This window comes from Candida albicans, chromosome 1, assembly GCF_000182965.3.
Source record: "Candida albicans SC5314 chromosome 1, complete sequence".
NCBI lineage: Eukaryota > Fungi > Ascomycota > Pichiomycetes > Serinales > Debaryomycetaceae > Candida > Candida albicans.
Window position 1 is genome coordinate 1,891,448 of NC_032089.1, and position 25,418 is coordinate 1,916,865.

Sequence of the window (25,418 nt, forward strand, 5' to 3'; positions counted from 1 at the left end):
GAAAACGTGTGGGGACAAAGTGTTTTTTTTTTCTTCAAGTTTTAACACCGATAATCGAAAAATTTAGTAGTGGAGCGAGTCTGTAAGAAATCACCACGTAAAGAGTACGATGAAAAAAAATCGAAGAAAGAACAGTGAGATACACTACCATATGATACATTTTATTGTTCCGTTTCTATTTTCCGCTTTACAAGCTATTTATGATCTCAATTAAAAGGAAACCATTATCTACTAAATCATTATAGTTTATATAAGAACTGTAGAAAGAATTCCTTAGTATCATTATCCCAATACCACCAGTAACTGTCGGACATTTTATTCTCTTCTAAAGGTTTGTCAATTTCATGTTTATTAGGTATCACAATTGCAATGTTATCATATGGTTCAGCAGACACAACAAGATACTGATACTTGTTATCATCACCACCATCACTGTCATCATCATCTTCAGCATCATCATCGTCATCGCTTTTATATTTTTCAATAAAGTTCCGACAACTGTTTTGATTTTTCGAAGTCAATTCATAGTACGACATAATTCTAAACATAGGCTCTTTTACCGTAATTTTTGGCAATTTAATATTAACTAGGATTCCAGTACGTAAAGTTTCCGGATCCCTAACTTTGGTAATCTTATAAATAGGCTTACCTATCTTTTTCCACGATCGTTTTTCTATGTTATTGATACTCAAAATGTTTTGAGAACTCAACTGATGCTCTCTCAGTTTATTCTGCTTCTCATCCAAAATCCTTCTTCGCTCCAAATTTAAATGATGCTTTCTACCACCCAAATGGGATATATATGAAGATTCATTGATATGTGTGGTAAGGCACAACTTACACTCTAGCATACCCAAATGGTTTCGGAAAACGTAAGGATCGTTGTCTATATCCAAAACATGGGTGGATAACAATTCTTGTACTCGTTGCTTTGTCTGGATGTTGATATCTTCATTACTTGCTATTCCACCAGCACCCTTTTTAGAGTTAACTCGTCCTGAGTAATCCATGGTTGTGATTACAGAAATGTGTACATGCTAGAAAGTGTGCAACTCTCAATTTTTCTCTAGAAATTATCTTTGTCTTCCCATCTCTGTAGAAATGTCGTAACAGACATTTCCAATTCCATTTTTCTTCTCTTTCTTTTTTCTTCCTCAATCTCGTTCGTTCATTTTTCCCCAAAAACGTAATCAATGTGTGCAGGTGAACAACGCGTTTATTACAAAAAGCCAAAAAAAAAAAATCAGAATACAGAAAAATTCTGATAATTATCAACAATCATCATAGCTTTTCAAGATAAAAACCCATTTGTCTTTCACAACAGCAGTTGCTAATTCAAAAATAAAAATATATAAAAAAAACAAGGAAAAAAATAACCAACAGCAAATTATACTTCCCATACTTATTTCATTGAAAGGAAGCTGAACGTTATCATTATAAACGCTGGCTCAAGTTTATTAACAAACTATGGATTCTCCTATACACATTGGTGACTTGACAACACAGTCAATTCAACAAAAATTATTCGAGACCCATATAAATAACAACAATAAGAACAAGACCATTAACAACAATTGTGCTTTATTGTCGACAATTTATTCGTCCATATACTCTGGTGTAAAAACTATTCAGTTAACAATGAAACTAGATTCTGACAAAAACAACAACAACAACAACAACAACAATGATCTCAAATTTGACAACAAAAGTCATGGTGAAATTATAGTTTTGAGAAGAGTACAAGACTCGTTTGTTAATGTTACCCAGTTATTTCAAATTTTAATTAAATTAGAAGTATTACCAACCAGCCAAGTTGACAATTATTTTGACAATGAGATATTATCAAATTTAAAATATTTTGGGTCATCCAGCAATACCCCTCAATATTTGGATTTAAGGAAACACCAAAACATCTATCTTCAGGGAATATGGATACCATATGATAAAGCTGTAAATTTGGCTTTGAAGTTTGATATTTATGAGATCACCAAGAAATTGTTTTTGGTCGATGTACATGATTTCGACAAGTTACCCAAAGCAAACAAAAGATTGTACGAGGAAGATGCCAACAGCGATAGTGATATATTGGACTCTCCCTCCAAAAAACAAAAGTTGGATAAAAAGTCTAAAAAAGATTTACTTTCCAATGGCAAAGCAATAACCAAAAAACTCATAGCATCGTCGGTATCACAGAATTCAAACTACCCATTCACGTTGCCTGCTGTAATCATTGATAATAGCAATTCAGAAATTGCGAATGACATCAAAGTTAAGTTGGGAGATGTGTTCAAACGTGATGATGAAAAACCCGATGGGATTTCGTTCGAAGACGTGAAACTGGCATTTGCAGACGCATTGTCAAGGTATACACCCGAGACAATTATCGACATTCCGTTGGATCTGAAAGGTCAAACTGCATTGCATTTTGCTTCAACATTAGCTTCTTTGAACTTAGTGTCCTCGTTTATTGAATTGGGATTGAATTCTCCAATCAGAGGTAACAATGCAGGCGAGTCCCCATTAATCTCCTGTATTCAAGTAACAAACTCTATGGAAAAAGGTAACTTCACCAAAATCCTTAGTAATTGGTTGTATCCTGATATTTGGTTGTTAGACAAAAGAAAAAGAACAGTATTCCACCATTTAACTTTACAAATAGATAAGAACGATAGCTTCAGGTTCTACACCACCAAGATTTTGGAGTATATTATAAGCGATAACAATCAGAATTTACTAGATTTTCGTGCCAATATACTTAACGCACAGGATGAAGACGGTAATACGGCATTGCATTTGGCTATAGAAAAGGATTCAAAATGGTTTATTAAAGTTTTAGTGGATTTGGGGGCTGATACTTCTATTTCTAATAAACGTGGCACAAAGCCCTCCGATTTTGAAATTATCAGGGACTTGGGTTCAATTGAAAACGATGATCAAATATTTGACTTGATATCTACCGGATTAGAGTTTTTAAATAAAAGATTGGAAATTGGGGGTGAAAAATTACCAGAAGTAGAAAGTCCCAAGGTGGTAACAACCCCCAAATTGATAGACCAGGAAGGAAGTTCGTCCTCTGGAAAAATATTCAATAGTATTCAGCAATTGCTTTCCAATACTAATGTTGAATATGAAAACATTTTGAACTCCAAAAGAGAGCAGATCAAACAATTAGATAGAGCTCTACATGATGCTACCATTGTCACTGCCAATAATCGTTTCAACACCAAAAAAATTACTGAAAAATTGATAAATTTAGACAATTTGAAATTGCAAGTAGCAAATGTTACGGATAAATTAGCTCTATCAAAGCAAGAGTTGAATGAGGAAATAGATGATACCAAAGAGTATGATGCAGACGCTCCATTCATAATACCTCAGATATATGACAAATTGAAAAAGGGTAAAGACCCAATACAAGATTTGAAGACTGACGATTATTTATTGAGCCAGTTACAGCCAGCACCAATACTAAAAGCCAGAATACAGGCTTATAAAGACATCAACAGCAAGTTAGAGAAGGAATTAAAAACTTTGGTCGATTATAGCGACTTGACTTCTAAGTTTAAGAAAGTTGTCAGCATATGTACAAATGTTGGTGTAAACGAAGTTGATGAATTTTTAGACGGGTTGTTGGAAGCAGTGGAAGGACAACAGTAATCAATATCACCAACTCAAACAAAAAAAAAACAAAAAAAAAAACGATTCCTATTCTTTTGTATGTTTATTCTGTATATTATTATTTACTTTATTCGTATTAACTAATCGAACACATGTATACTTCTAATTCCCGGTGTATTGTGTTATATGGCTCTCTATACCAAACCCAGATAGGAGTTTAGTGCCGCAGCTATTCCTGAATCTAGTTGAGCCAATTTTTTAAAGTCATTCAAATCTAATTTGTCGGTATTCTTGTCCTTGCCCAACAACTGGAAATATCTATCTACTCTAGCTTCAGGAGTTTGTTGATCTTCCGGTAATTCCACCATCGGTCCAACCATTTTATAAGTAGCCTTCACAATGGGTAAAATTTCTTTATAACCTATCTTTCCTTCCTTTTTATAGTCATACATTTTAAAGCTCCAGTTGATTTTCTGTTCCTCTGTGCCTCTACTGGTTATACTCAATGCAATTATAAACTCTTTAAAATCAATGTATTTTGAATTATCCAAATCAAAAACTCGAAACAAATAATGACAATAATCAGTCGGGTCACCAAATGGGAAAAATTGCTTGTAAACTTTCACAAATTCTTCTTCTGACAATTGGCCCAGTGGACAATCTCTTAGAAACCCTTTGTACCATTGTTGCAACTCACGTTTATCAAAATACGTGGCCTGTCGAAGCTGCCTCAAATCATCTTTTGATAATTTAGAAACCGTTTTCCCCATTGCTGCTGTAGTAAGATTTAGTATGGATGTGGAAGATTATATAATGAATAAATAAAGAACCAAAATCTGAATGTTGCTTTGTTTATATATTATTAATAATACGTTTTAAACGAGCCCAAAAAATGTAAAAAAAAAAAAGAATTATCAGTTTAAACAACTTTTGCTACGCACAGATTCCAGTAACTTTTGGAAAGGTCTCTACCGGGGACACGACACTTACACTTCCACCTACACCAAACAAAGGAAGCAAAAAAAAAGTTGAAAGAAAAAAAGGACATAGAAAATGTTGAGTTTATACTTTAAGATTTATCATTTCAACTATTCGAATAAAAAACAATGTTAAGTAAGTCCTATCGTGCTATCTCGAAGAGATCATTTTCTCAATCTCTGGTTGTTTTTGCTAATTATGGAAAGCCACAAAACCCTCCAATAGATACAGAAATCAAGTTAAAAATTCAACCAATTGTCAGAACTGGTGAGACTATCGAAGTTAAAAGAGCTAGATTATTGTACCAATCACGAAAGAGAGGTATTTTGGAAAGTGATTTGCTATTGAGTAGATTTGCCGATAAATATTTGAAAACCATGACCATGGAAGAGTTGGACGAATATGACAAATTACTCGATGAAGCGGATTGGGATATCTACTATTGGGCAACCAAAAACTACAAGATTACTCCACTACCTGATAAATGGAAGGATTCAAAGATTTTAAAAGAAATCCAGAAAATTGCTAATAATGATGAAAAAGTTATCATGAGAATGCCTGAATTGAAATTAGAACCTGAATCCAACACCAAATGAGAGAGTCTTTGTTTAAACATATACATCAAATAAAACTGGTCTATCTTGTAAATATACAACTCCTATTTATTATTGAACATCTCTTTATACAACTTTATGTAAATGGAAGAATAAATTCTCCAGAGTACACGACCCAGTTTGTATTTTCGGTATTTCAAAATTTTTTTTTGCCCTTTTTTTTCCTTCCCTTGGTTTAGAGGTAAGAAAAAAATATATAACAACAATAAAACCAGTTTTCCGTCATCTGATGCTTACCAACTTACATTTATCATATTGTCGAAATTAAATCATCATTTTAACTTTCAATTTAATTAGGTATAAACAAGATAATACAAATTTCAAGATATACTACAAACCATATTGTCGAAAATACTGAAATAAACAAACACTATCATAGAACTCATATAATTTGCTCGTATCAAATATCCACCTTCAAACCAAGGGCAACAATATAATCGAGTCTTATATTTAAATATAATTAATGTCATACAACAGTAATACACACTATACTCCAAGGTATGGTAAGAACCATTCAAAGAAGATATATGACAGCGGTACGGGAGGCAGAGAAGGAGTAACTCTGCAAGGTAATCAGAGTTCTAGTACATATATTGGTTCCGCAGGAAAAGATCGTGAAACAGGTACAAGTTCCTTATCATACTCCTCAAGCAGACGTGACACTTATGGTGGGTCTGGCTATAGATCTCGTTATGAGTCATACACTTCTAAAAACGGTTCGTCTAGTAGTAATTCTTATTACAGGACTGGACCAAAAGGTGGAAGTACTTATTATGGATCCCGAAGCCATTCAATTAATGGGCAAAGCACTACTGGTGGAGTAAGTGGAAATGGTAGTAGTAACATACCGAACAGAAGACGACCTGGATTTGATAGATATGATTCGTATTCAAAGTATCTGGATGGAAATGACAAGTTTATTTCGAGGGCTGGAAACTATAGCAGCAGCAGCAGCAGCAGAAAAAGTTCGGATCCTACAAGTAATTATGATGCTAAAGAAGATAAAAGAAAGTCATCCTATGTCAGTGCGAATAATACAAGCGATCGTTTGAATAATCCAATGATTAGCTCTGATCAACGAAGTTCAAAATTTTCCCCTCAAGGACGTAGTACAACAAGAGATAAGAAGAGGTTTGAACTGTTTGATTTCAGAGGAGATGACGGTGCAAAAAGATCTACCACCAAAGAAGCACATAATTTTTTGAATGATTCACGAAAGAGTTCCATTAGTGATATCTCAAGCCAAAAATTTTCAAGGGAAAGTTCCCGTAATGTTTCACGGGAAAGCAGCAGGCGGAGTTCAATAATAAAAATTGATCATCATACTAATGTGGACGTGTCAACGAAACCGGAAAATATAAATAGCAGAGATAACAAAACTGAGAAGAATATGACTTTGAGTTCAGGGTCAACCAAACCGAGTGTCGAAGAAGTTAGTAAATCTTTGAAACCAACAATTACCAAGAAAACTTCATTCACTGATTACTTAAAATCTGCCAAAACTAAAGCTAAAGAAGAAAAGGTAACAATCGAAAAAAGTGACAAAACGATTAATTCAGAAGAACGAAAAACGGAACCAATTCAACAAAGCGAGCAACTTTTAACGGACAAAAAGGATAATAAACTGGAACCCAATAGTGAAGTAAACTTGAAAGACAATACTGATGACCTGAAAGCTACAGCTGGCTGTGCCCTAGGACCTGATAAGAATACTGGAAAAAACGATTCAGATAAATCAGAAACGACTCAACCAAAACTTGCCCGCTCAGAATCATTTGCCGATACATCATTATTGTCTCCAGTTAATGAAAGTGATACTGATTTCAATTTCAATGAGTTAGCAGAGATACCGGAAGCAAAGGATGGTTCAGTTGTGGCAGCAAATGTGCTGGAGAACATTGATGAGAATGAAAATATTTCGGAAGCTGAAACTGTTATAGCAGATGACCTTCCACGTCTCGATGAAGGAAAGAAACTTTTACGTGAACAAACAGCAGATGTAAAGAGACACAAATTGAAGAAAACAAAATTGAATACTATTTTTAGTTCCGATGAAGAGGAGGAGGAGATTCAAGAACCAGATTTCAAACTCCAAGAACCAGAAAAACTACCAGAAGATGACCAACATCCTGATTTTCAAAATTCAAAAGCAACAACAGAAATCAGTAACGATAAAACAGAAGTAAACAAGCCAGAAGTGAAAGAGGTTGGCGAGAAAGAGAGAAATCACCAACTAGAAGATAGATTACCAATTAAAAAAGAGAAAATGCGGTCGGAGAATGCAAAGACATCTGAAAACGGTGTCAGTTCAAAATCAGAATCTAAGATTTCAAAGTCGAAGAAACTACCTTACAAAGTTAAACGTGATTCAAGTGGTCGATCATTATTACAACGAGCTTGCAAGAAGGGTAATTTTGCAGATGTCCAAGATTACATAGAGAGGGGTGCTAGTGCCAATGAAAAGGATTTCTGTGGATTCACATGCTTGCATGAGGCAGCATTGGAAGGTCATACACAAATTGTGAAATATCTCATCGAAAATGGTGCTAATGTAAATGCGAAAGCTGATGAAGCTGGTGATTCCGAGACACCATTGATCGATGCAGCTGAAAACAAACATCTTGATTGTGTTAAAGTGTTACTAGAAAATGATGCTGATCCTACTATTTTCAATATTGATGGATTCACCGCTTTAACTAAGATTTATAATGAACATGAAGGAGAAGAAGGATATGATGAAATTATTCAAGTTCTAGAAGAAGCAACTGCAAACTATAACAGTCGTTTACCAAGAGAAGTTCAGTTTGTATCAGATGCTCCTATTGGTAGTGGACCAATCATGGAGGATCCAAATGACAACTATTTTGCAGAGCTAATTAAAGGTAAGGGAATATATAAATACGCTGCAGAGAATTCAAAAGAGAAAACAGCAGAATATTTTGTTGCTGGTCATAATTTAGAAGGAAAACCAGATATTTTAATTTTAGCTGCTAGAAACGGCCACACAGAACTTGTTGATATTATACTAGGGCTAAACCCTACACCTTTTAATATTGATACCGAGTCAAGTTGTGGTGTTACTGCATTATTGGCCAGTATTGGACGCGGTCATTTTGAAGTTGTCGATTCCTTGTTGTCCAAAGGTGCTGATCCATTCAAGACAAGAAAAAAAGATGGGTTGAATGCTTTAGAAATTGCACAACACTCGCCACATTTTGATTCACGGGAAGTTAGTGTAATAATGAAATTCATGGAGAAGAAGAGTGGAACCAAAATTTTGTCTGGTATTCCGTCAAGGGTAGTATCTCGTGCAACATCTCGTGCACCTTCTGTTCCCGTATCATCAGACGAAGATGACGTAGTGGAAGAAAAAGAAATTACAGCACACACAGAAAATAAAAGTGCTGAAAAGAAGCTGGAGGATAAAATCACGAAAACAGTTAATGAGCATGTCAGCAATCGGAAACCCCACGAGTCTACAGGTCGAAAACTTGAAAAGACTCATAGCAATGAGGAAAGAAAGCGGAAACGTGAATGGTCAGACGATGAACCTAAAGAACCACATCTTTTGAAGAAGTCAAAGTCTGATTTGAAATTGAAATCACTACATAGAGAATTCACTTCTGATGATCACCACACCAGTGAAAGCCATTCAGATTCTTTTGCAGAAAAAAGAAAACATTTATCGGCAACGCCACCTGCTCCTCCGCCACCACCACCACCACCACCTTCTCAAGCAGTTATCAAGGCACAAGAAGAACAAAAAATCAAAGATGCTGAAGAAGCTAGATTGTGGCAAGAAAAGGTCGAAGCTAAAAAGAGGGCTCGAAGAGAAATGTTTTTAAAGTCCGAGAAAGAAAAAGAGCAGAAACGGAAAGAAGAAGAAGAATTGCGAGCACAAGAAGAAAAACGAATTGCCAAAGCAAAACAGGAAGAACAGGAGAGACTTGCTAGAGAAGCAGAAGAGAAATCGAAAGAACTAGAAGAAAAGAAAGTGGGGTTGCGACAACAGTTGACATTAGATCATTATCCGATTGGATTGCGTTATTGCAAGTTTGATGGAAACCCAAATATCTCGGCTGTTGATAAATTTTTGCCTTTCTATGTATTTGTAATCGACGATAAAAAGTATGCTGTTGATTTGCAAGTCTCCTTGATCACGTCAACGGTTGTCAGCAAGGTTATCAATACTGTACAACCTCATCAGAAGAGAGAAATAAATGCAACTGAAAAAAGCAAATTGTGGAAGCTCTTTTTCAAGTTTATTGGTATTGATCCTAGGAATCCAAATTGTGATCAAAGAAGCTCAATAACAAATGGTCAAAAACAGTTTCAAAATTTGTTGCTTCATTTTGTGGAGGTAGATTTAGCTGAAGAATTTTTAAAGGAATTTCCAGAAGTACACTCAAAAGCAAAAGATAACCAAATTGATGTTAGTTTAGAGTCTTTGAGTGGGTTTTCTGATTGCGTCAAGGATGATATAATAGTTGATGGAAATCTTGAAATTGATATTGATTCCAAGAAAATCGAAAAGTTTATTCCTCCTCATTTGAATACTAGGAAAGACATTATTAGGACTGTCAGTACTTTAGCACACCCACTATGGTGATATTAGAGTTGAGCCACGTTGTTTTCTTTTAATTGAAATATACAAGTATGTAAATATTATTCACTTTGCTAGTGTAATTTTTTTTTCTGTTGCAACATGTAAATTTTCTGAAGACATCGCCAGATAGATTCTCCAGAAAAAAAATCAATAAGCATTAACGTACAGAGGAAGTCTCTTCAATAGTAAATTATATTACTTATAATACTTGTGCCTATGAGTGAAATAAAGTATGTATGATAAACCAAAATGATAATTAACATTATCGACCATTTAACTAACATATAATTAGAACAAACAGGTCTTTATTATACAACCTGGAATCAGACTATGATTCTGATACGTCAGATTATGTTGTACCAAAACTAGAATTTGAACTTAAGGAAGTTGAGGAAAACGATAATGAAGATAATAAAGGAGGAATACAAGAATCAAATGGTTCAGATGCCGAATTTGACTTTCCTTTGTTTGCTGCCAGTGACACCGTTGTTGAAGATCGAGGTCGAAGTAAAGAGGCTAAACCATCAATAATGAAAGTTTCACTTCGGGAACAATCTGAAGAAAGAGTCATCAACGAAAGACCCGAATCCTTTTATTTTGCCAAATACACAGATAAACAAAGAGAGCAATTCCAACAATGTGCAGTAAGCAGTGACGATATTTACCAACAGATGTATATTGTTGATACTCGGCCATGGAAATGTCTAAACTTAAATGAATATAATGCAAAAATAGAGAGTGAAATAGCTAGACAGAAGGCAAAGTGTCGCAAGAACAGACCAGGTAAGAAGAAAAGACAATTAAAGATTGTGTGTCGTCAAAGGAAGCTAGAAAAAGCAAAGATGAAGAAACTAGAAGAAGAAAAATTGAAAAAACTAATGAAGAAACAGAAGTTTCAACAAAAGTTTAATGGTAAACCCAATCAAAGACAAGGAAAAGGTAGAAAACCAATGGCTGGGAATAAAAAACAACCACCGAAACCAAAATATAGAACTGAATAAGTTAATATTACATAGATTTGACATTATTATAGAAAGTAGTGTGTTGGTCGCACACATAAGAAATCGTAAACAACAGAGAGAGACAAGAGAGAACAGATGTCGTGGAGTACGACGTTATCAGGTAAATGATGCTGATTTGATAACTCGTGCACGACATGGACTAGAATTACACTTAATTCGCATAGTACGAGAGAAGTGAGAAGTGTAATTTAGTGTTGTTACCGTTCGGTAATTGATATTGTTTAAGTGAGCCAATGAGAACGCTTTACACTATTGGTTCACACACGCTGAATTGTTAGTGAAATTATATAAATGAAGGAAATTCAACAAATAGAATAAATAGTTTCTTTTCACCTCATGCGACGTGAGAGTGAATCAGGGAATACAAGAATATAAGAGCTTACCATATTAAATAACCTTAAACGAAGTTTACTACATTCTAGGCGTTTCACTTAAGAGATTAGTATCGTGATCTGTTTACATCAATTGCATTGCATTGCGGCAAAGTACTTTCTAGAACTATATAACGCTGACACTGCATTTAGCTTAAGTCAGTAGGAGATTCATAGTACGCACTTCTACGAAGTGTTGCTACTACACGACAACAGACAATCTAAATATTTATTCAACCGCGATCTCTATTATTTTCATTTTTTCATGCTTTATTGACTTTAGAACAGAGAATAGACGTACATTTAATTCATAAATGACAAGCCAAACTACAGAGTATCCAACGAATGAACTAGAAGATTTTGAGGCTTTTTTGGAGACAAACTTTGATCCTCAACAGTTTGCGAACGAATTGCTTCTAGCTACTAATGGACAAGAAAATCCACATTTAGACTTGGTAACACCAATAAAAAAATTGAAGTTTGACATCCAAGAATGTGATAAAAGAATCGAAAAGATTTCCTCTTCAAATTATTCATCATTGATATCAAATTTTCAGAAAATTGCCGAGTATCAAAAGATTTTGACTACACAGATAAACCCCAACCTTGAAAGAATCAATGCACCTTTTAAGAGAATTAAGCAAGAGGTTGTCGAGCCATTTGACGAGGCAATGAAACTAAATAAAGCATTGAAGAGAATCCATTTAACATTAGAGTTGTTGCGAGGCACAAGTTTTTTCATTTTTATTATTCAACAAATAGAAGAATTGACAAGTGTTCTGAACGAGAGGGATTTAGTAAGGTTGGCCAAATTACATATCCAAATCAATCAAATGTATCAAGATGCAACCAGTGAAAAAGGTGCTGAGGTAAGCGTATTGTCAGTGAAATTGATTCGAGATTATCAGTCCATTGCCATATCAAAGAGATCAAATTTTCTTTCCCAGTGTATTAATGTTGTAAGTGGTGACTTCAACCACCCTTCGACTCTTGAACGCAAAAATCAGAAATTACATTCCCATTTATCTGCATTGTATATATTGGATAGTAGTGAATTTTTCAATGTTTTTGATCGCTCAACTATTACCAGAAAAGTTCAATCTGCGTCAGCTCAGCTATCACGAGCATTACAATCACCAAGAAATTTTACAGCAATCCTTACAGAGGTTAAAGAAGAATCGAGTGAATATTTTACCAAGTTGAGTGACATTTTGAGTGATTGGAAGTCTGAAAATGACGATGATAAATTAACTTTTTTAGAAATAGTCTTGAAATATTACAAACTGGAATCATTAACAGAATTGTTTTGGACAAAATTAAATCAAAAATTTAAGAAAAGTATAGTGGCAGCAATGGCTAGAGGTGGGCCAATTGCAAAGAATTTGAAAATTTACTCCCAGGGTCTTAAAACATCAGTGCTGGAGACATTCAAGTCAGAAGAAGAGAGGAACATGTTACTAGATTCATTGTCCATGATAGATTACAAGTAAATAGGCGAAATCAATAATAAACATACAGTAAGCGATCAAATGTAATTCATATATACCCAAACATGTAGGTCCCGTAGTACCATTACAGAATAAACATTATATATTCCAACTCAGACTAGAGACCTACTAACAAATAATAATAATGATAATAAAAAAAAGAATTGAGCTTATTGAGAAACTTTGGATTTCAAAGAAGTCAAGAAATCTCTATACGATGGTTCGCTGCCGGTTTTATCTTCCACCAAGCAGCTTGAAGCCCACATTCTCAAAGCCATCAAATCACGTTGTTGTGAAATTTCAATTGGTTCATTTGATGATGCACCAACAACAACATAGAGATTCTTCCAAATAATTGAATCGTTTTGTTCTCTGATTTTGCCAATAATTTGACGGACTCTGTAGTTGAATTCAGATTCCTCGAGAGAAAACTCAGGCAACTCAGTTTTACCAGTTGGGATTTCGTACAAATTCTCGGTACCAAACAAGTCTTGTACTAAACCTGGCACGACATTACCAGATACCCACAAGAACAACTCGCTGCCATTATCAATCAAGTATAAACCGTAGTTTTCCCAGGAAGCTTTAGAATCGTTAATTGGGTCTGGAAGAACAACATCAATTTCTGCTCCAGCACCTTCCTCATCATCTTCGTCTTCTTTGACTCCTGGTAATCCACAGGTATCAGGCATGTTATGCAAAGAATATACAGTTGGATAGATGGATTTGATTAATTGAGGAATTGGAGATGATCCCAAATTGTTTAAAGCTGCTGCTCTGTGGTCTGAAGGCACTCTCTCGCCTCTGAAAGCCAAATGCTTGGTCAAACAGAACAAAAGTAATGGCAACATTCTCAAATTAGTCGAAATTTGCAATGGTGAAGCACCAGAAACGTTTCCGGCAACTAATTCTTTTCTGTAAACGTTCAATATGTCTACGACTCTGGCAATTAAGTATTCTCTAGCTTCTGGCAATGAACTGGACAATGCTTTTTCGATAGCCTTGTGAGTGAAATAATTTGCGATTGCCAACTGATCGGCAGAGGCATAAATATCTACCAACTTGGATGATGTTGGCAAAGCCAAGTTCATAACCCTAATTCTTCTCTCTCCAAAACATGTGGAGTGCAAAACGGCGGCTTGGAAGTAAACCACAGGTTTGTTAATTGTTTCTTCAATCGACATTTCAATAAGGTAAGATTGATCTCTTGGGAAAGTTGGGAATGAACACAAATCAGAAGAACGGTTAAAAAAGTTTCCATAAAATGAAGACATTCTGAATCCAGTGGAACCTCTGACTCTTAACACAGCTTCAAGGGCAATATCTTGTGACAAATGATCGCTAACTTCTTTAGATAACTTGGCAACGTCCTCGTATTTGTTGCTAGTCCATGCTGGGTAGAAATGGGTTTGCCCTGCAGTATATCTTGCCAAGTTTGACAAAGTGGCAACATCCTGGTATGCCGAAGAGGTCAAAAACAAATCAACTGTAACCTGTGAAGAATTGCATGTGACGGCAAAAGACTTGTAAAAACTATCAGCTGGAGCTAATAAAGCCTTGGCTTCTTTAGCTTTACCTGCAACGCTAGCTTCGTCTCTTACACTCAACTTACCTTCACCAATATTTGGTAAAGTGGCAGCAAAACATACTAATTTACCCCCAATGTTGCTTATCATTTTATGACCTGCTTTCAAAGCTGGTCCCAAAGCAAAACCTTGGTTAGCATTGTTTTCAAAATAAGAAGGAAAGTCTAACAATAATTTTTCAATCGCTTCTCTATTCTCATCCAAATTGACCAACAACCCACCTGGAGATGGCAAGAATGGCTCATCTATATCAGCAACAACCAAAATCTCGGTACCTTCTAATCCTTCGTTGAAACGGATATAATGTAAGTTGGAGTCAACACCGATGAATGAAACTCTAGCTGTTTTATTTTCGTTAGGAATTCTATCTAAACTTTCCAAGATAGTTCTGGTTATGGTACCGGTTAAACCACTTTGAATAGCGTGTACAGAAACATCAATAATAAATGTGTAAACAATTGGTTGTGGGGCTCTTGCCATGTACTCTTTTGGAGCAATAAATTCGACAACTGAATGGTTCAATTCAACTCTGTCAAACTTGTTTTTGACTTGGCCACTGATTTCGTCATAGTCAAAAGCGCTTGGAATGTCGTTCAACAAATTACAAAAGTTACATCTCCAACGTCTGCCATTCTCAGCCAAAGTAACAAATGGGTTGATGTAACCACGACAACGACGACATCTGCTAATGACAGTATCACAGGTGACTGGTACATTTTCGTTTTCAATTTTCAAAGCGTTGTAAGGATTAACAACAATAGCCAATGGTAACTTTGATTTCTTCAAGAGCGATGAATTGGTTGGTACCACATTCAAAGTTGATCTGAAATACTCAGGAGTTGCATTAGCAGTCTTAGATGCTGGAATCAAAGTTGCATTATCTGGTAATGTTATTGGTGGTGGTTGGAAGGACAATTCGGCAATTGGTGGTGGAAGGTCCCTTGATAAGTCAGTGGTATACAAAGCATTCAATTGAGCACCTAAACCGATGTTGTTTTGTTGACCATATCCGCCATATCCAGCTCCGCCAGCAGGCACTGCTGATGGTGGAACACCGCCCATGCCTTGTCCGTACACACCAGTATTTGCTTGAGGTTGGGGTTGATATGGATCATAACTGAGTTGGGGTGATTGTTGAGGCTGCCCAGGTTGTTGATATGAGTATTGTGGAGCTGGTGGAACTCCTGTTGGTCCCACTCCACCAACATTCATTTGCTGAAATTGGCCTTGCATTTGGTCAACTCCATATTGTTGCACTGGTTGTTGTACGGGTTGTTGTTGTTGGAACTGATTAGGAGCTGGTGGTGTAGCCATTTCAGCTGGTCCTGTTGCATACTGAGGTTGTGGATATGCTCTTCTTCTACCAGACATGTTTGAACAATTGATCTAAATAAAAAGAAAGTCACAAGTATGTAATGTGAAACCAAAAAAAAAACAACGACTGAAAATATACGGTGATTCCTTTTTTTTTTCAAGCGCTTTTCAATATGGTTGTTTTTGTTTGTTCACTTTTAACTTGTGGTACGTGGTCAAAAAAAAAAGTCAACATACAACAAATACACGACCATTTTATATGGTAGCGTTATTTTGCACGTGAGTGTGAGTGATAATTGATATCTTGATAAAAAAAATTGATCTCCATTATAATATTTCAAATTCATTTATCACACTTTTAGATGGTAGTTTTTTCCCTTTAATTCTTTTCTTTGTATTATTATTTGGAGAGACTTTTTAGAAAGCTAATATGTCCAATGCAGAAACTGTTTTAGATACGGAAATTACCAAATCAGTTGACAATTCTTTGACAAGAAAACTCAAAGATATTGCAGCTGGTTTTGTGGGAGGAGCAACACAAGTGTTAATTGGTCAACCAGCCGATCTTGTTAAAATAAGATTGCAGACAACATCAGCTACTTCTTCTTTTCAGGTCATCAAAAATGTTATCAAGAATGAAGGAATTTTGGCTTTCTACAAAGGGACCTTGCCTCCATTATTTGGGGTTGGTGTCTGTGTGTCCCTTCAATTCTACGGATTCCATGAGACAAAACGACAAATTTTACAATACACAGGTCAGCCAAGCTTGAATTTGTGGCCACAAACTTATATTGCCGGGGCAATGGCTGGTGTGGTGAATACCCCTGTCACAGCTCCAGTGGAGCAATTGCGTATATTGAGTCAATCGTCAGGGAAACCAGTCTCCTTACGTGAAACTGTTAGCAAGATATATAGAGAACAGGGTATTGTCAATGGTATTTATAGAGGATTTGGGATAACATTGATTCGTGAAATACAAGCCTATGGTGTTTGGTTTTTGACATATGAAACTTTGATTCAAAAAATAATAGACTTGCAACATTATAAAAGCCGTGATCAAATAAGTACACCAGAATTATTAGCTAGTGGAGCTATTGCAGGAAACGCATTGTGGCTTCTGTCGTACCCACTAGATGTTATAAAGTCTAATGTGCAGAGTGACGGGTTTGGGAAAGATAGCAAATTTGGTGGCAGCTCTTTAAAGGCTTTGAGATATATTTATTCACATCACGGATTAACTGGTTTCTGGAAAGGTATTGTACCATGTCTTTTAAGAGCTGTACCTTGTAGTGCAGGTACATTTGCTAGTGTTGAATTAGCGTTGCGGTTGATGGGATGATAGTTTTCAATAGTTAATTCATTATAACATATGCATTTTTATACTTGTATTATTTTCTCCAATTCATATTTATTAATTTATTTAAACTTTTTCTAGGAACGTTGGTAAAGTTAATCTTTTATTCTCTTGCTAAAATAGAATTGTAAAAGTTTTGTACAAACATTTTACCAAAAAAAAGTGAAAACAAATTCTACTAAACTACAAAATATATATCGACTATCAAAGCACAACACGGTTTATAACATTTTTATCTTTTGTTTTACTAATTTTTCAAATATTAACTAGTGTTATTAAGTATTTGTCATTAAACCATACACCTCCTGATAGTATTATCCTTTGTGTCTGTGTGTGTGCTATTTTTTCGCCATTTTTTTTTCCTTCATCTTATGAGACCATTCCGATTTCTCTTCCTGCAAAATCTCAAAAATCAAAATTGACAAGTTCAATGTTAAATGTTAGACCACCTAAGCTGGATATGACATCGTCTTCATTAAAGTCTGCCACAAGGTTTTTTTGGACAAGCACTATACGATCGAAAAATCGGAAACAAGAGAATATTTCACTAGCAGCAGCTCTCAACTTATTAGTCAAACCAACAGAACCCACCAAAACATACAAACCATCATTATACGATTCCTTGACTAAAGGATCTGTCGAGGAGCAATTCAATAAAGTGCCTATACATGTACCAATAGCGAACGATCATGTTTCTGACAAGTTCATAAGTAACATTTTGCACGGTATCAAATCGTCCAATGTAAGCACAAATCATCGAGGAGTTAATTATTCTCAACTTTATGAGATGAACCGTGTTGATTTGAGTGCCTTTATAGCAAATGTTGATAGCCAGGAGATTTTATTCGACATCATGGAAACTTTTCAAAATCATAACAAGTTAACACCTCGTGTTTTGACAGATATAATATTAAACCGGAGATTTCATGATTTGGACAAATCACCTATCGATTTGATAGATTTGAAACAATCAACCAATTTCCAGGATTTGGATGTCTACAAAATTCAGATTGTGTTGCTCAAGAAATATCACGATTTGAAACAGCCGCTAAATATCGTTAAGAATTTGAAGCATAATTTTGACTCCATATATCTCCCTCTAATAGAGACACGAAAATTAACACCTTTTTATGAAAAAATCATATGGCATTTCACTTTTGATTATTTAAACCAATTCAAGGAACCACATTACATTGAGACATTGAACAATCTTAGAACAAGCTTTCTAATATGGGAAACAACGAATAAAAGAAAGAGTACCCAGATAAGTCAAGAAATATTAAATTTTCATACCGACTTGAACGATTTACAAAAGTCATTTTTGGAAACAGCAAGTAGTGTAGAAGATCCAACTCATATTTCATCTCTACGGAAATTATCGATGAAGTACAGGATATATGAATTGCACCCAGAGGATGCAAAGCTGGAAAGTTTTAAAAAAGAATTTGGCGATTTAGTTTTAACGCTAAATAAGATATAGGTAAAATATATCGAGGAGCCAACTCGAGCTCGCTTATTACAACTCTTTTTGTTGTATTTATTCTCTATTTTTTCTTGTGGGCAATTGTTTTGGGGGAAATCGGAGTTTCCGTTAACGGAATAATCCAATTTCTAGCCCCATTTTTTTTTTTTTCATTCAAAGATTTAGTATAAATAGAACCAGTAAACCCCTTTCTCCAAAGCTATTTTAGTGAACCACTTTTCAAAAATCTACTTGCCCTGCTTGAAATTAAGATTTTGCGAAATGAAGGTGATATCTGATCAGGCAGTGACTGAGTTTTTGAACAAAACTCTTTCCAAAGAATCAATTCTCGATGCATTTCAACCAACATTACTCAAGAGTTTGACAACTTATTCCCAAGATTCTGACCATATAGTACCTCCCAGAACTGTTCAACCATCCAATAATCCCAATTCAGATACCACACACATATATATGCCATGCATATCTCCAGATGAAGTAGGACTTAAGGTAATCAGTGGTGGTCCTGGAAATAATTCCAAGGGGTTGGGATTCCAAGGATGTGTATTGATAATGGATGAAATCACCGGACAATTGAAGGCTGTACTTAATGCCAATAACTTGACAGCTTTTAGAACGGCATTGGCAAGTAGTTTAGGTTTGACAAAGTTAATTGCCCCTAGCAATGCAAACATTTTACCAGAATTGAGTGCTTTCGGTGTCGGTTTGCAAGCTTACTGGCACATCAAACTAGCCTTGTTATTGTATGAAGGTAAAATTAAAGAAGTCAATATTTTAAATCGTACATTGAAAAATGCTGAGAAATTAGCAGACAGACTTTCCAAGGAATTCAAAAACGTCAAGTTTAACAGTTTCCTGTATCAAGATGAATCACTGGGATTCATTCCTCATGTTCAAAATAGTTCAATTATATTTGGATGTACTCCAGCAACATCTCCAATAATCAAAAAGGAATATTTGAACACAAACCCAGAAGTCCCCAAATTCATATCTTTGATTGGCTCGTACAAGCCTCATATGATTGAGTTGGATTTGGATTTATGTAAAGAACTCAAACAAAAGGGCATTTCTATCATAGTTGATTCTAAGGAGCATACATTGCATGAAGCTGGTGAGTTGATACAAGCCGAGTTTGATGAAACCCAATTGATTGAAATCCATGAGTTGTGTGCAGATTTTGATGCTACTGTTACAGACAAGAGTACTGGTATTACAGTTCAAAAGATTGTTGGTTTATCAATTATGGACTTATCCATTGGTAAAATGATTTCAAACGAAATTGGAAATAATGCAGTTGTTGTTGACGATTTCTAAGCGTTGAAGAGTAAATCATCAAAATGGAATAGTATTCATAATAGATATAATAACCTGATATCCAGCCTAGGTATTGTACATAATAGTGTGTAAAGAGAAGACTACAGTAGATTAAGCTTGCATTATGTTAACTTTATTAGATGCAATGACTCAGATTCAACAACTCTCAACAATTCCTCAGGTCAGACAAATAGTTTATCACATCTGGTAGTTGCCCAGAAAACAACAACTATGCATCACCATGTATATAAAATGGAGAATACGTAGTAACAGCTTTATAAAAAACTATAGATCCTATTTGTTGAAAGCCATCTTACAACCGCTAAGAACCAATCAAATTCGAATAATTAGTAATACGTCTGGATTGTAAAACCTATCTTTACACTACTGTTCACCGTTTCCCCCAATTTACTTGTTTATTTCTGTTTACCTATAGTTGACAAGAATAGTCTCAATAATAATCACAGGTTGATGTAACCAGACAACATGGACCAAAATAATATTTCAGATCAAAAATGTTTTGTGCAATTATAAATTGAATAAAATAATTCGTAATTGAACTTCGCGATAGCGGAAGTAAATCTCTCTCTGTGTCTCTCTGTCTGTCTGTCGCGTTGTTGCAATGGACTGACTGATTAACCAACTACTTATCAATTCTTTTTTTTTTCTTGACTTCACCAAAACACATCTTCGTCGTCCACTTGACTCCACTACCACCACACGTTCCTACACATATTTTTTTTTCCTTCTTTTCTTTCTCCTCTTTTTCTCTACTTGAACTCTAGTGTTTGATAAGACAACCTTTTTATTGCTACATATTCCATCATGGGTTTATCAAATGATCAAAGTCCTTTACTTGGAGGCGATAGCTTAACATGTTGGAACAAGAAACAATCAGGCATTAAAAGAAATTTGTCTTATTTGCTCAATATTATAACCATTGGTATCATTGCATATTTGTGCATATTTGCCAAACACTCTGATAACGATGATAATACCGGGCTTTCATTGAATCCCCAGAAGAAAAAGAACATTATCATGATGGTTACTGATGGTATGGGTCCAGCTAGTTTATCTGCAGCTAGATCATTTAGACAATTTAGAGATAAATTAGCCATCAATGATATTTTGACTCTTGATAAATATCTTATTGGGTCCTCTCGTACAAGATCTTCGAGCAGTTTAGTTACAGACTCGGCTGCTGGGGCCACTGCATTTTCTTGTGCTTTGAAATCGTATAACGGTGCAATTGGTGTAACCCCAGACAAGACTCCATGTGGTACTGTTTTAGAAGCATTAAAATTACAAGGTTACTACACTGGTTTAGTGGTCACTACTAGAATAACCGATGCCACTCCTGCTGCATTTAGCTCTCATGTTGATTACAGATTTCAGGAAGATTTGATTGCCCAACATCAATTAGGTGAATACCCATTTGGAAGAGCAGTAGACCTTATTTTAGGTGGAGGAAGATGCCACTTTTTACCAACTTCTGAAGGTGGCTGTCGTGCTGACAATAGAAATTTGATTAAAGAGTACAGCGATAAATGGCAATATGTCGGTGATAGAGTGCTGTTCGATCAATTACAGGGAGGGAAAAACGTATCATTGCCATTATTGGGATTGTTAGCTAACACAGACATTCCATATGACATTGAACGTAAGGATTCAGAATACCCTTCATTAGCTGAACAAGTTCAAGTTGCATTAACAGCTTTATCAGAGGCTACCAAGGACTCTGAACAAGGGTTCTTTTTGTTGATTGAAGGTTCTAGAATTGACCACGCTTCACACCACAATGATCCTGCCGCACATGTGAGAGAGGTTTTAGCTTACGATAGAGCATTTGAGGAAGTGATCAAGTTTATCGACAATAGTGAAATTGAAACCGTTGCAATTTCCACCAGTGACCATGAAACTGGTGGTTTAGTTGTTGCCAGACAAGTTTCTGAGCTGTATCCTGATTATTTGTGGTATCCTGAAGTATTATTGAACAGCACTCATTCCGGGGACTACTTGTCACACAAGGTGGTACACTATAAGGAGAAAGACAATACCAAGAAATTCACAAACTTTATCAAGCATGAAATATTAGAGAAAGATTTGGGTATTAGTGATTACACTGCGAAAGACGTTGATTTGATCATCGAAAAGGCAAACAATGCTGGGGAGTTGCTTTACGTGTTAAATAATATTGTTTCAATTAGAGCTCAAATTGGATGGACCACTCACGGTCACTCTGCTGTAGATGTTAACATTTATGCTCACACCAATTCTCCTGCTATTAAGTCGAAATTGCTCTCACACAAAGCTTACGATGGATTATCTGGAAATCACGAAAATATTGAAATAGGAGCATTTATTGAGTATATCACTGGATCAGATTTGAATCAAGTAACCCAATTGATAAAGAAAACAGAACATTCTCCAGACAACAATAAAGCCAAGGTGGATGACATTTTCCATGCAAACGTATTATAAGTGTGTATGTACATATACCAAGAACAAAAAATGGATCATTGTTGCTATCGGAAAGCCAAGATATTCAAAAATCTTATCTTCGAATTGTTTGAGTGATCAATCCGGATCAAACATTAAACAATACACAAACTTATTGTATGTAGAAGAAGAAAAGTAATAGAGAAAACCAAATATAAATAATAACCACATAAGATAACGTGCTTAAAAAAACTGTTTTATACTTCTCGTTCTCTTGGTTTTGTTTGGCATTGTTTGATTGTTTCGTTTTTTTTCTTGAACGTATGAAACAATAGTGGTTAGAATCATAATCGACAAATTAGCCACAGATACACGCACTAAGCCTTTTGTTTTCCCTGGATAAGCATGATTGCTTTATTTGTTATCAAAATTCTTATCCATATCCTGCATATTGTGTTACAGTATTCCATGGATAAATCAAGTGATGTTTCTTTTTTTTTTCTTTTCGCTATTCACTTGCTTCATTGTGGATAACATCACTTAGTTTGTTCAAATATTCACATAATTACGTGACTTGGCCATTATGAATTAGATGTTCCCCCCATGTTACGATTTATTGTAAGATTGCACCTTCAGCTAAGCCAGGTAGTCTCAGCCCAAGGTGGTAGTCAATTAACTTGTGCCTGCAGAAAAAATAGGCATAGAATACTTTATAGATCTTGAATCTCGTTTGTAAACTATCAACGGATAGTCGGAAAATTTCTCAGTTGATAGTGATCATAAAATAGCCAAGAATGTAATTAGCTTGCTTTTGTTTTTTTTTTTTTCCCTTCCCATGGAAAAATTAATGGTATTCTCACCAATAACCGTCATTTGTGTACGCGCATTCTCGGGTTTTCTGGATTGCGATTATGGACTTTTCGTGCAACAATATTTCTTAAAATAGATGGATAAGCGGCTCCATACCACGAAGGGATGCAACCGCAGTTGTTCCAAATGGATTTCTATTATTACGGCTAATACAATGACAACAAATCTGACTTGCCAAAAAAAAAATACCTCAAGTAATATAAATATACCTTGTATTCCCTTTGTTTCTCCCCTAAAATTATATACAGATGGTTTAATATTTCATTTGGAATTTCATATTTTTCACAAGAACACTTACATACTATATCATTAATAACGATTATCAGTCATGGTGTCTCACGACGATAGCTCAGATTCAGAAATCACTGCTCAAGAGTTTAACCCAACTGCATTCCAGCCAGATCTTGAAGCACAATCAATAAATTCTTCGGATACACAACATTCCGAGAAAAGTACAGAACCTCAATTGACTGTAACAAGAACAGAAACCAAAAAATCCCTTCACGACTTGGGATTAACATCATCTATACCTCATCCAGAATTAAATGGTCCAATTATTGAAAATCCTATATTCCCTGAAGAATATACTTTGGAAACCACTACCGGGTTGGTTCCAGTGGTGACGTTACAATCCATAGGAAGAGTGAAAACTATTCAAGAAGAAGAGAAACTAGCAGGCTTGGATTCAGAAATAGAATTTGTCACTTTTAAAGTAGGTGATCCAGAAAATCCACACAATTGGCCAATGTGGTTGAAATGGTGGTACACCTTTATAATTTCCATGTTTGTCATTTCTGCTGCTTATGGTTCATCTTGTTTATCTGGAGGACTTTCCACTGTTAATAACAAATACCACGTGCTGACTGAAGTTTCTACTTTAACAGTTTCCTTAATGGTTATTGGGTTCTGTGTTGGTCCTTTGCTTTGGGCCCCAATGTCAGAAGAGTACGGAAGAAGACCCACTTACTTTATATCATTCGGTTTGTACGTCATTTTCAACATCCCCTGTGCCTTGTCTCCAAATATTGGAGGATTATTGGTTTGCCGTTTCTTGTGTGGTGTTTTTGCATCATCTGCTCTTTCAATTGCTGGTGCAAGTTTGGTAGATATGCATAATGATACCAGAGGTCTTGCCTTATCATTTTTCAGTTTTTGTCCTTATTCTGGTCCTGTCATTTCATTGATCGTCAATGGGTTTATTGCAACCAACACAGAAAGAATGGATTTGATTATTTGGGTCAATATGGCCTTTGCTGGTGTAATGTGGATTATGGTGAGTTTAATGCCAGAAACCTATGCTCCAGTTATCTTGAAAAGAAGAGCCAAAAAATTAAGAAAGGAAACAGGAAACGACAAGATAATGACTGAACAAGAAGCTACACCATTGTCATTTAAAGAAATGGTAAATGAATGTTTGATTAGACCATTAAAATTTGTTGTAACAGAACCATTATTGGATTTGGTTTGTGCTTTTGTTGCTTTAATTTATGCTTATTTATATGCTTTTTTCTTTGCTTATCCATACATCTTTAGTACATTGTACGGATTTGGTGATGATAAAATCGGTTTAATGTTTATTCCAATTCTTATTGGTGCAGGCTTTGCTGTTATCACAACATATGTTTTAGAAGTCGAATATTCAAAATTGGTGAAAAGAAGAAAACCAGAACCAGAAGATAGATTATGGGGTGCCATGGTTGGAGCTCCTTTCCCATGTATTGCATTATTCATTTTAGGTGCTACATCTTACAAACATATTATTTGGGTTGGTCCAGCCTCATCAGGTATTGCCTTTGGTTACGGTATGGTTTTGATTTATTACTCTTTAAATAACTACATCATTGATACCTACGCCAAATATGCAGCTTCAGCTTTAGCCACCAAAGTGTTTTTGAGATCTGCCGGAGGTGCTGCATTCCCATTGTTTGTTACTCAAATGTACGAAGGCTTAGGTTTACAATGGGCTAGTTGGTTATTGGCCTTTGTTGCATTAGCTATGGTTTTGATTCCATTTACATTTTACAAATGGGGTAAGACAGTGAGACTGAAACTTTGTAAGGAGGATTATTCTGCTGCCTTGATTTAAAGAGAAAACAAAACAACGTAGACAACAATTATATAAACGAACGAGATTCGATACATATTTAATTATTATTAATATAGATACAATATAGAATATATAAACTTTTTAAAACTATGATAAAGTTAAGATATTGTATTTGTAATCTTTCCTGTAAATCTCAATTGACAGCAATTTAATTTAGTTTATTAAATTGTGGCACCTAGCAAACGTCTTCTCGTGAGAGTTCGATATGGTGATGCTCAATCAAACTTGAAACAGCAAAAAAAAAAGAAAAAACAA

The 25,418-nt window shown here is 35.3% G+C and overlaps 13 protein-coding genes across 13 annotated transcripts, besides 1 other annotated feature; 10 read left to right on the forward strand and 3 right to left on the reverse strand. All coding sequences in view use genetic code 12, as the record gives it.

Annotated features, from left to right (window-relative positions):
* Positions 1–239: 239 nt before the first annotated feature.
* On the reverse strand, positions 240–1,010 carry CAALFM_C108660CA (uncharacterized protein; the record flags this gene model as incomplete). Its single annotated transcript, XM_718318.1, has 1 exon — positions 240–1,010. One exon carries the CDS (start codon positions 1,008–1,010, stop codon positions 240–242), a length of 771 nt encoding a protein of 256 aa, XP_723411.1.
* A 457-nt stretch (positions 1,011–1,467) lies between these two features.
* On the forward strand, positions 1,468–3,657 carry SWI6 (transcriptional regulator; the record flags this gene model as incomplete). The annotated part of the gene is made up of 1 exon (XM_718319.2): positions 1,468–3,657. The coding sequence occupies one exon, from the start codon at positions 1,468–1,470 to the stop codon at positions 3,655–3,657; it is 2,190 nt and encodes a 729-aa protein (XP_723412.2).
* Positions 3,658–3,812: 155 nt separating this feature from the next.
* CAALFM_C108680CA (frequenin) lies at positions 3,813–4,388 on the reverse strand (the record flags this gene model as incomplete). Its single annotated transcript, XM_718320.2, has 1 exon — positions 3,813–4,388. One exon carries the CDS (start codon positions 4,386–4,388, stop codon positions 3,813–3,815), a length of 576 nt encoding a protein of 191 aa, XP_723413.2.
* Positions 4,389–4,724: 336 nt separating this feature from the next.
* CAALFM_C108690WA (succinate dehydrogenase assembly factor) lies at positions 4,725–5,192 on the forward strand (the record flags this gene model as incomplete). Its single annotated transcript, XM_718321.2, has 1 exon — positions 4,725–5,192. One exon carries the CDS (start codon positions 4,725–4,727, stop codon positions 5,190–5,192), a length of 468 nt encoding a protein of 155 aa, XP_723414.2.
* Positions 5,193–5,673: 481 nt separating this feature from the next.
* Positions 5,674–9,819, forward strand: CAALFM_C108700WA (uncharacterized protein; the record flags this gene model as incomplete). The annotated part of the gene is made up of 1 exon (XM_718323.2): positions 5,674–9,819. The coding sequence occupies one exon, from the start codon at positions 5,674–5,676 to the stop codon at positions 9,817–9,819; it is 4,146 nt and encodes a 1,381-aa protein (XP_723416.2).
* A 213-nt stretch (positions 9,820–10,032) lies between these two features.
* On the forward strand, positions 10,033–10,817 carry CAALFM_C108710WA (uncharacterized protein; the record flags this gene model as incomplete). Its single annotated transcript, XM_019475135.1, has 2 exons — positions 10,033–10,046; positions 10,109–10,817. The coding sequence occupies 2 exons, from the start codon at positions 10,033–10,035 to the stop codon at positions 10,815–10,817; spliced, it is 723 nt and encodes a 240-aa protein (XP_019330680.1).
* A 97-nt stretch (positions 10,818–10,914) lies between these two features.
* Positions 10,915–11,421: a long terminal repeat ((moa-1a) Solo copy of the long terminal repeat (LTR) associated with the transposon Tca13; about 507 bp long, 8 copies per genome).
* A 102-nt stretch (positions 11,422–11,523) lies between these two features.
* Positions 11,524–12,699, forward strand: CAALFM_C108730WA (Golgi transport complex subunit; the record flags this gene model as incomplete). The annotated part of the gene is made up of 1 exon (XM_718325.2): positions 11,524–12,699. The coding sequence occupies one exon, from the start codon at positions 11,524–11,526 to the stop codon at positions 12,697–12,699; it is 1,176 nt and encodes a 391-aa protein (XP_723418.2).
* A 167-nt stretch (positions 12,700–12,866) lies between these two features.
* On the reverse strand, positions 12,867–15,653 carry SEC24 (COPII subunit; the record flags this gene model as incomplete). Its single annotated transcript, XM_718326.2, has 1 exon — positions 12,867–15,653. One exon carries the CDS (start codon positions 15,651–15,653, stop codon positions 12,867–12,869), a length of 2,787 nt encoding a protein of 928 aa, XP_723419.2.
* Positions 15,654–16,026: 373 nt separating this feature from the next.
* Positions 16,027–16,935, forward strand: YMC2 (Ymc2p; the record flags this gene model as incomplete). Its single annotated transcript, XM_718327.1, has 1 exon — positions 16,027–16,935. The coding sequence occupies one exon, from the start codon at positions 16,027–16,029 to the stop codon at positions 16,933–16,935; it is 909 nt and encodes a 302-aa protein (XP_723420.1).
* Positions 16,936–17,380: 445 nt separating this feature from the next.
* On the forward strand, positions 17,381–18,430 carry CAALFM_C108760WA (uncharacterized protein; the record flags this gene model as incomplete). Its single annotated transcript, XM_718328.1, has 1 exon — positions 17,381–18,430. One exon carries the CDS (start codon positions 17,381–17,383, stop codon positions 18,428–18,430), a length of 1,050 nt encoding a protein of 349 aa, XP_723421.1.
* A 264-nt stretch (positions 18,431–18,694) lies between these two features.
* CAALFM_C108770WA (uncharacterized protein) lies at positions 18,695–19,747 on the forward strand (the record flags this gene model as incomplete). Its single annotated transcript, XM_718329.2, has 1 exon — positions 18,695–19,747. The coding sequence occupies one exon, from the start codon at positions 18,695–18,697 to the stop codon at positions 19,745–19,747; it is 1,053 nt and encodes a 350-aa protein (XP_723422.2).
* Positions 19,748–20,572: 825 nt separating this feature from the next.
* CAALFM_C108780WA (alkaline phosphatase) lies at positions 20,573–22,228 on the forward strand (the record flags this gene model as incomplete). The annotated part of the gene is made up of 1 exon (XM_718330.2): positions 20,573–22,228. The coding sequence occupies one exon, from the start codon at positions 20,573–20,575 to the stop codon at positions 22,226–22,228; it is 1,656 nt and encodes a 551-aa protein (XP_723423.1).
* Positions 22,229–23,384: 1,156 nt separating this feature from the next.
* TPO3 (spermine transporter) lies at positions 23,385–25,142 on the forward strand (the record flags this gene model as incomplete). The annotated part of the gene is made up of 1 exon (XM_718331.2): positions 23,385–25,142. One exon carries the CDS (start codon positions 23,385–23,387, stop codon positions 25,140–25,142), a length of 1,758 nt encoding a protein of 585 aa, XP_723424.2.
* Positions 25,143–25,418: the final 276 nt, after the last annotated feature.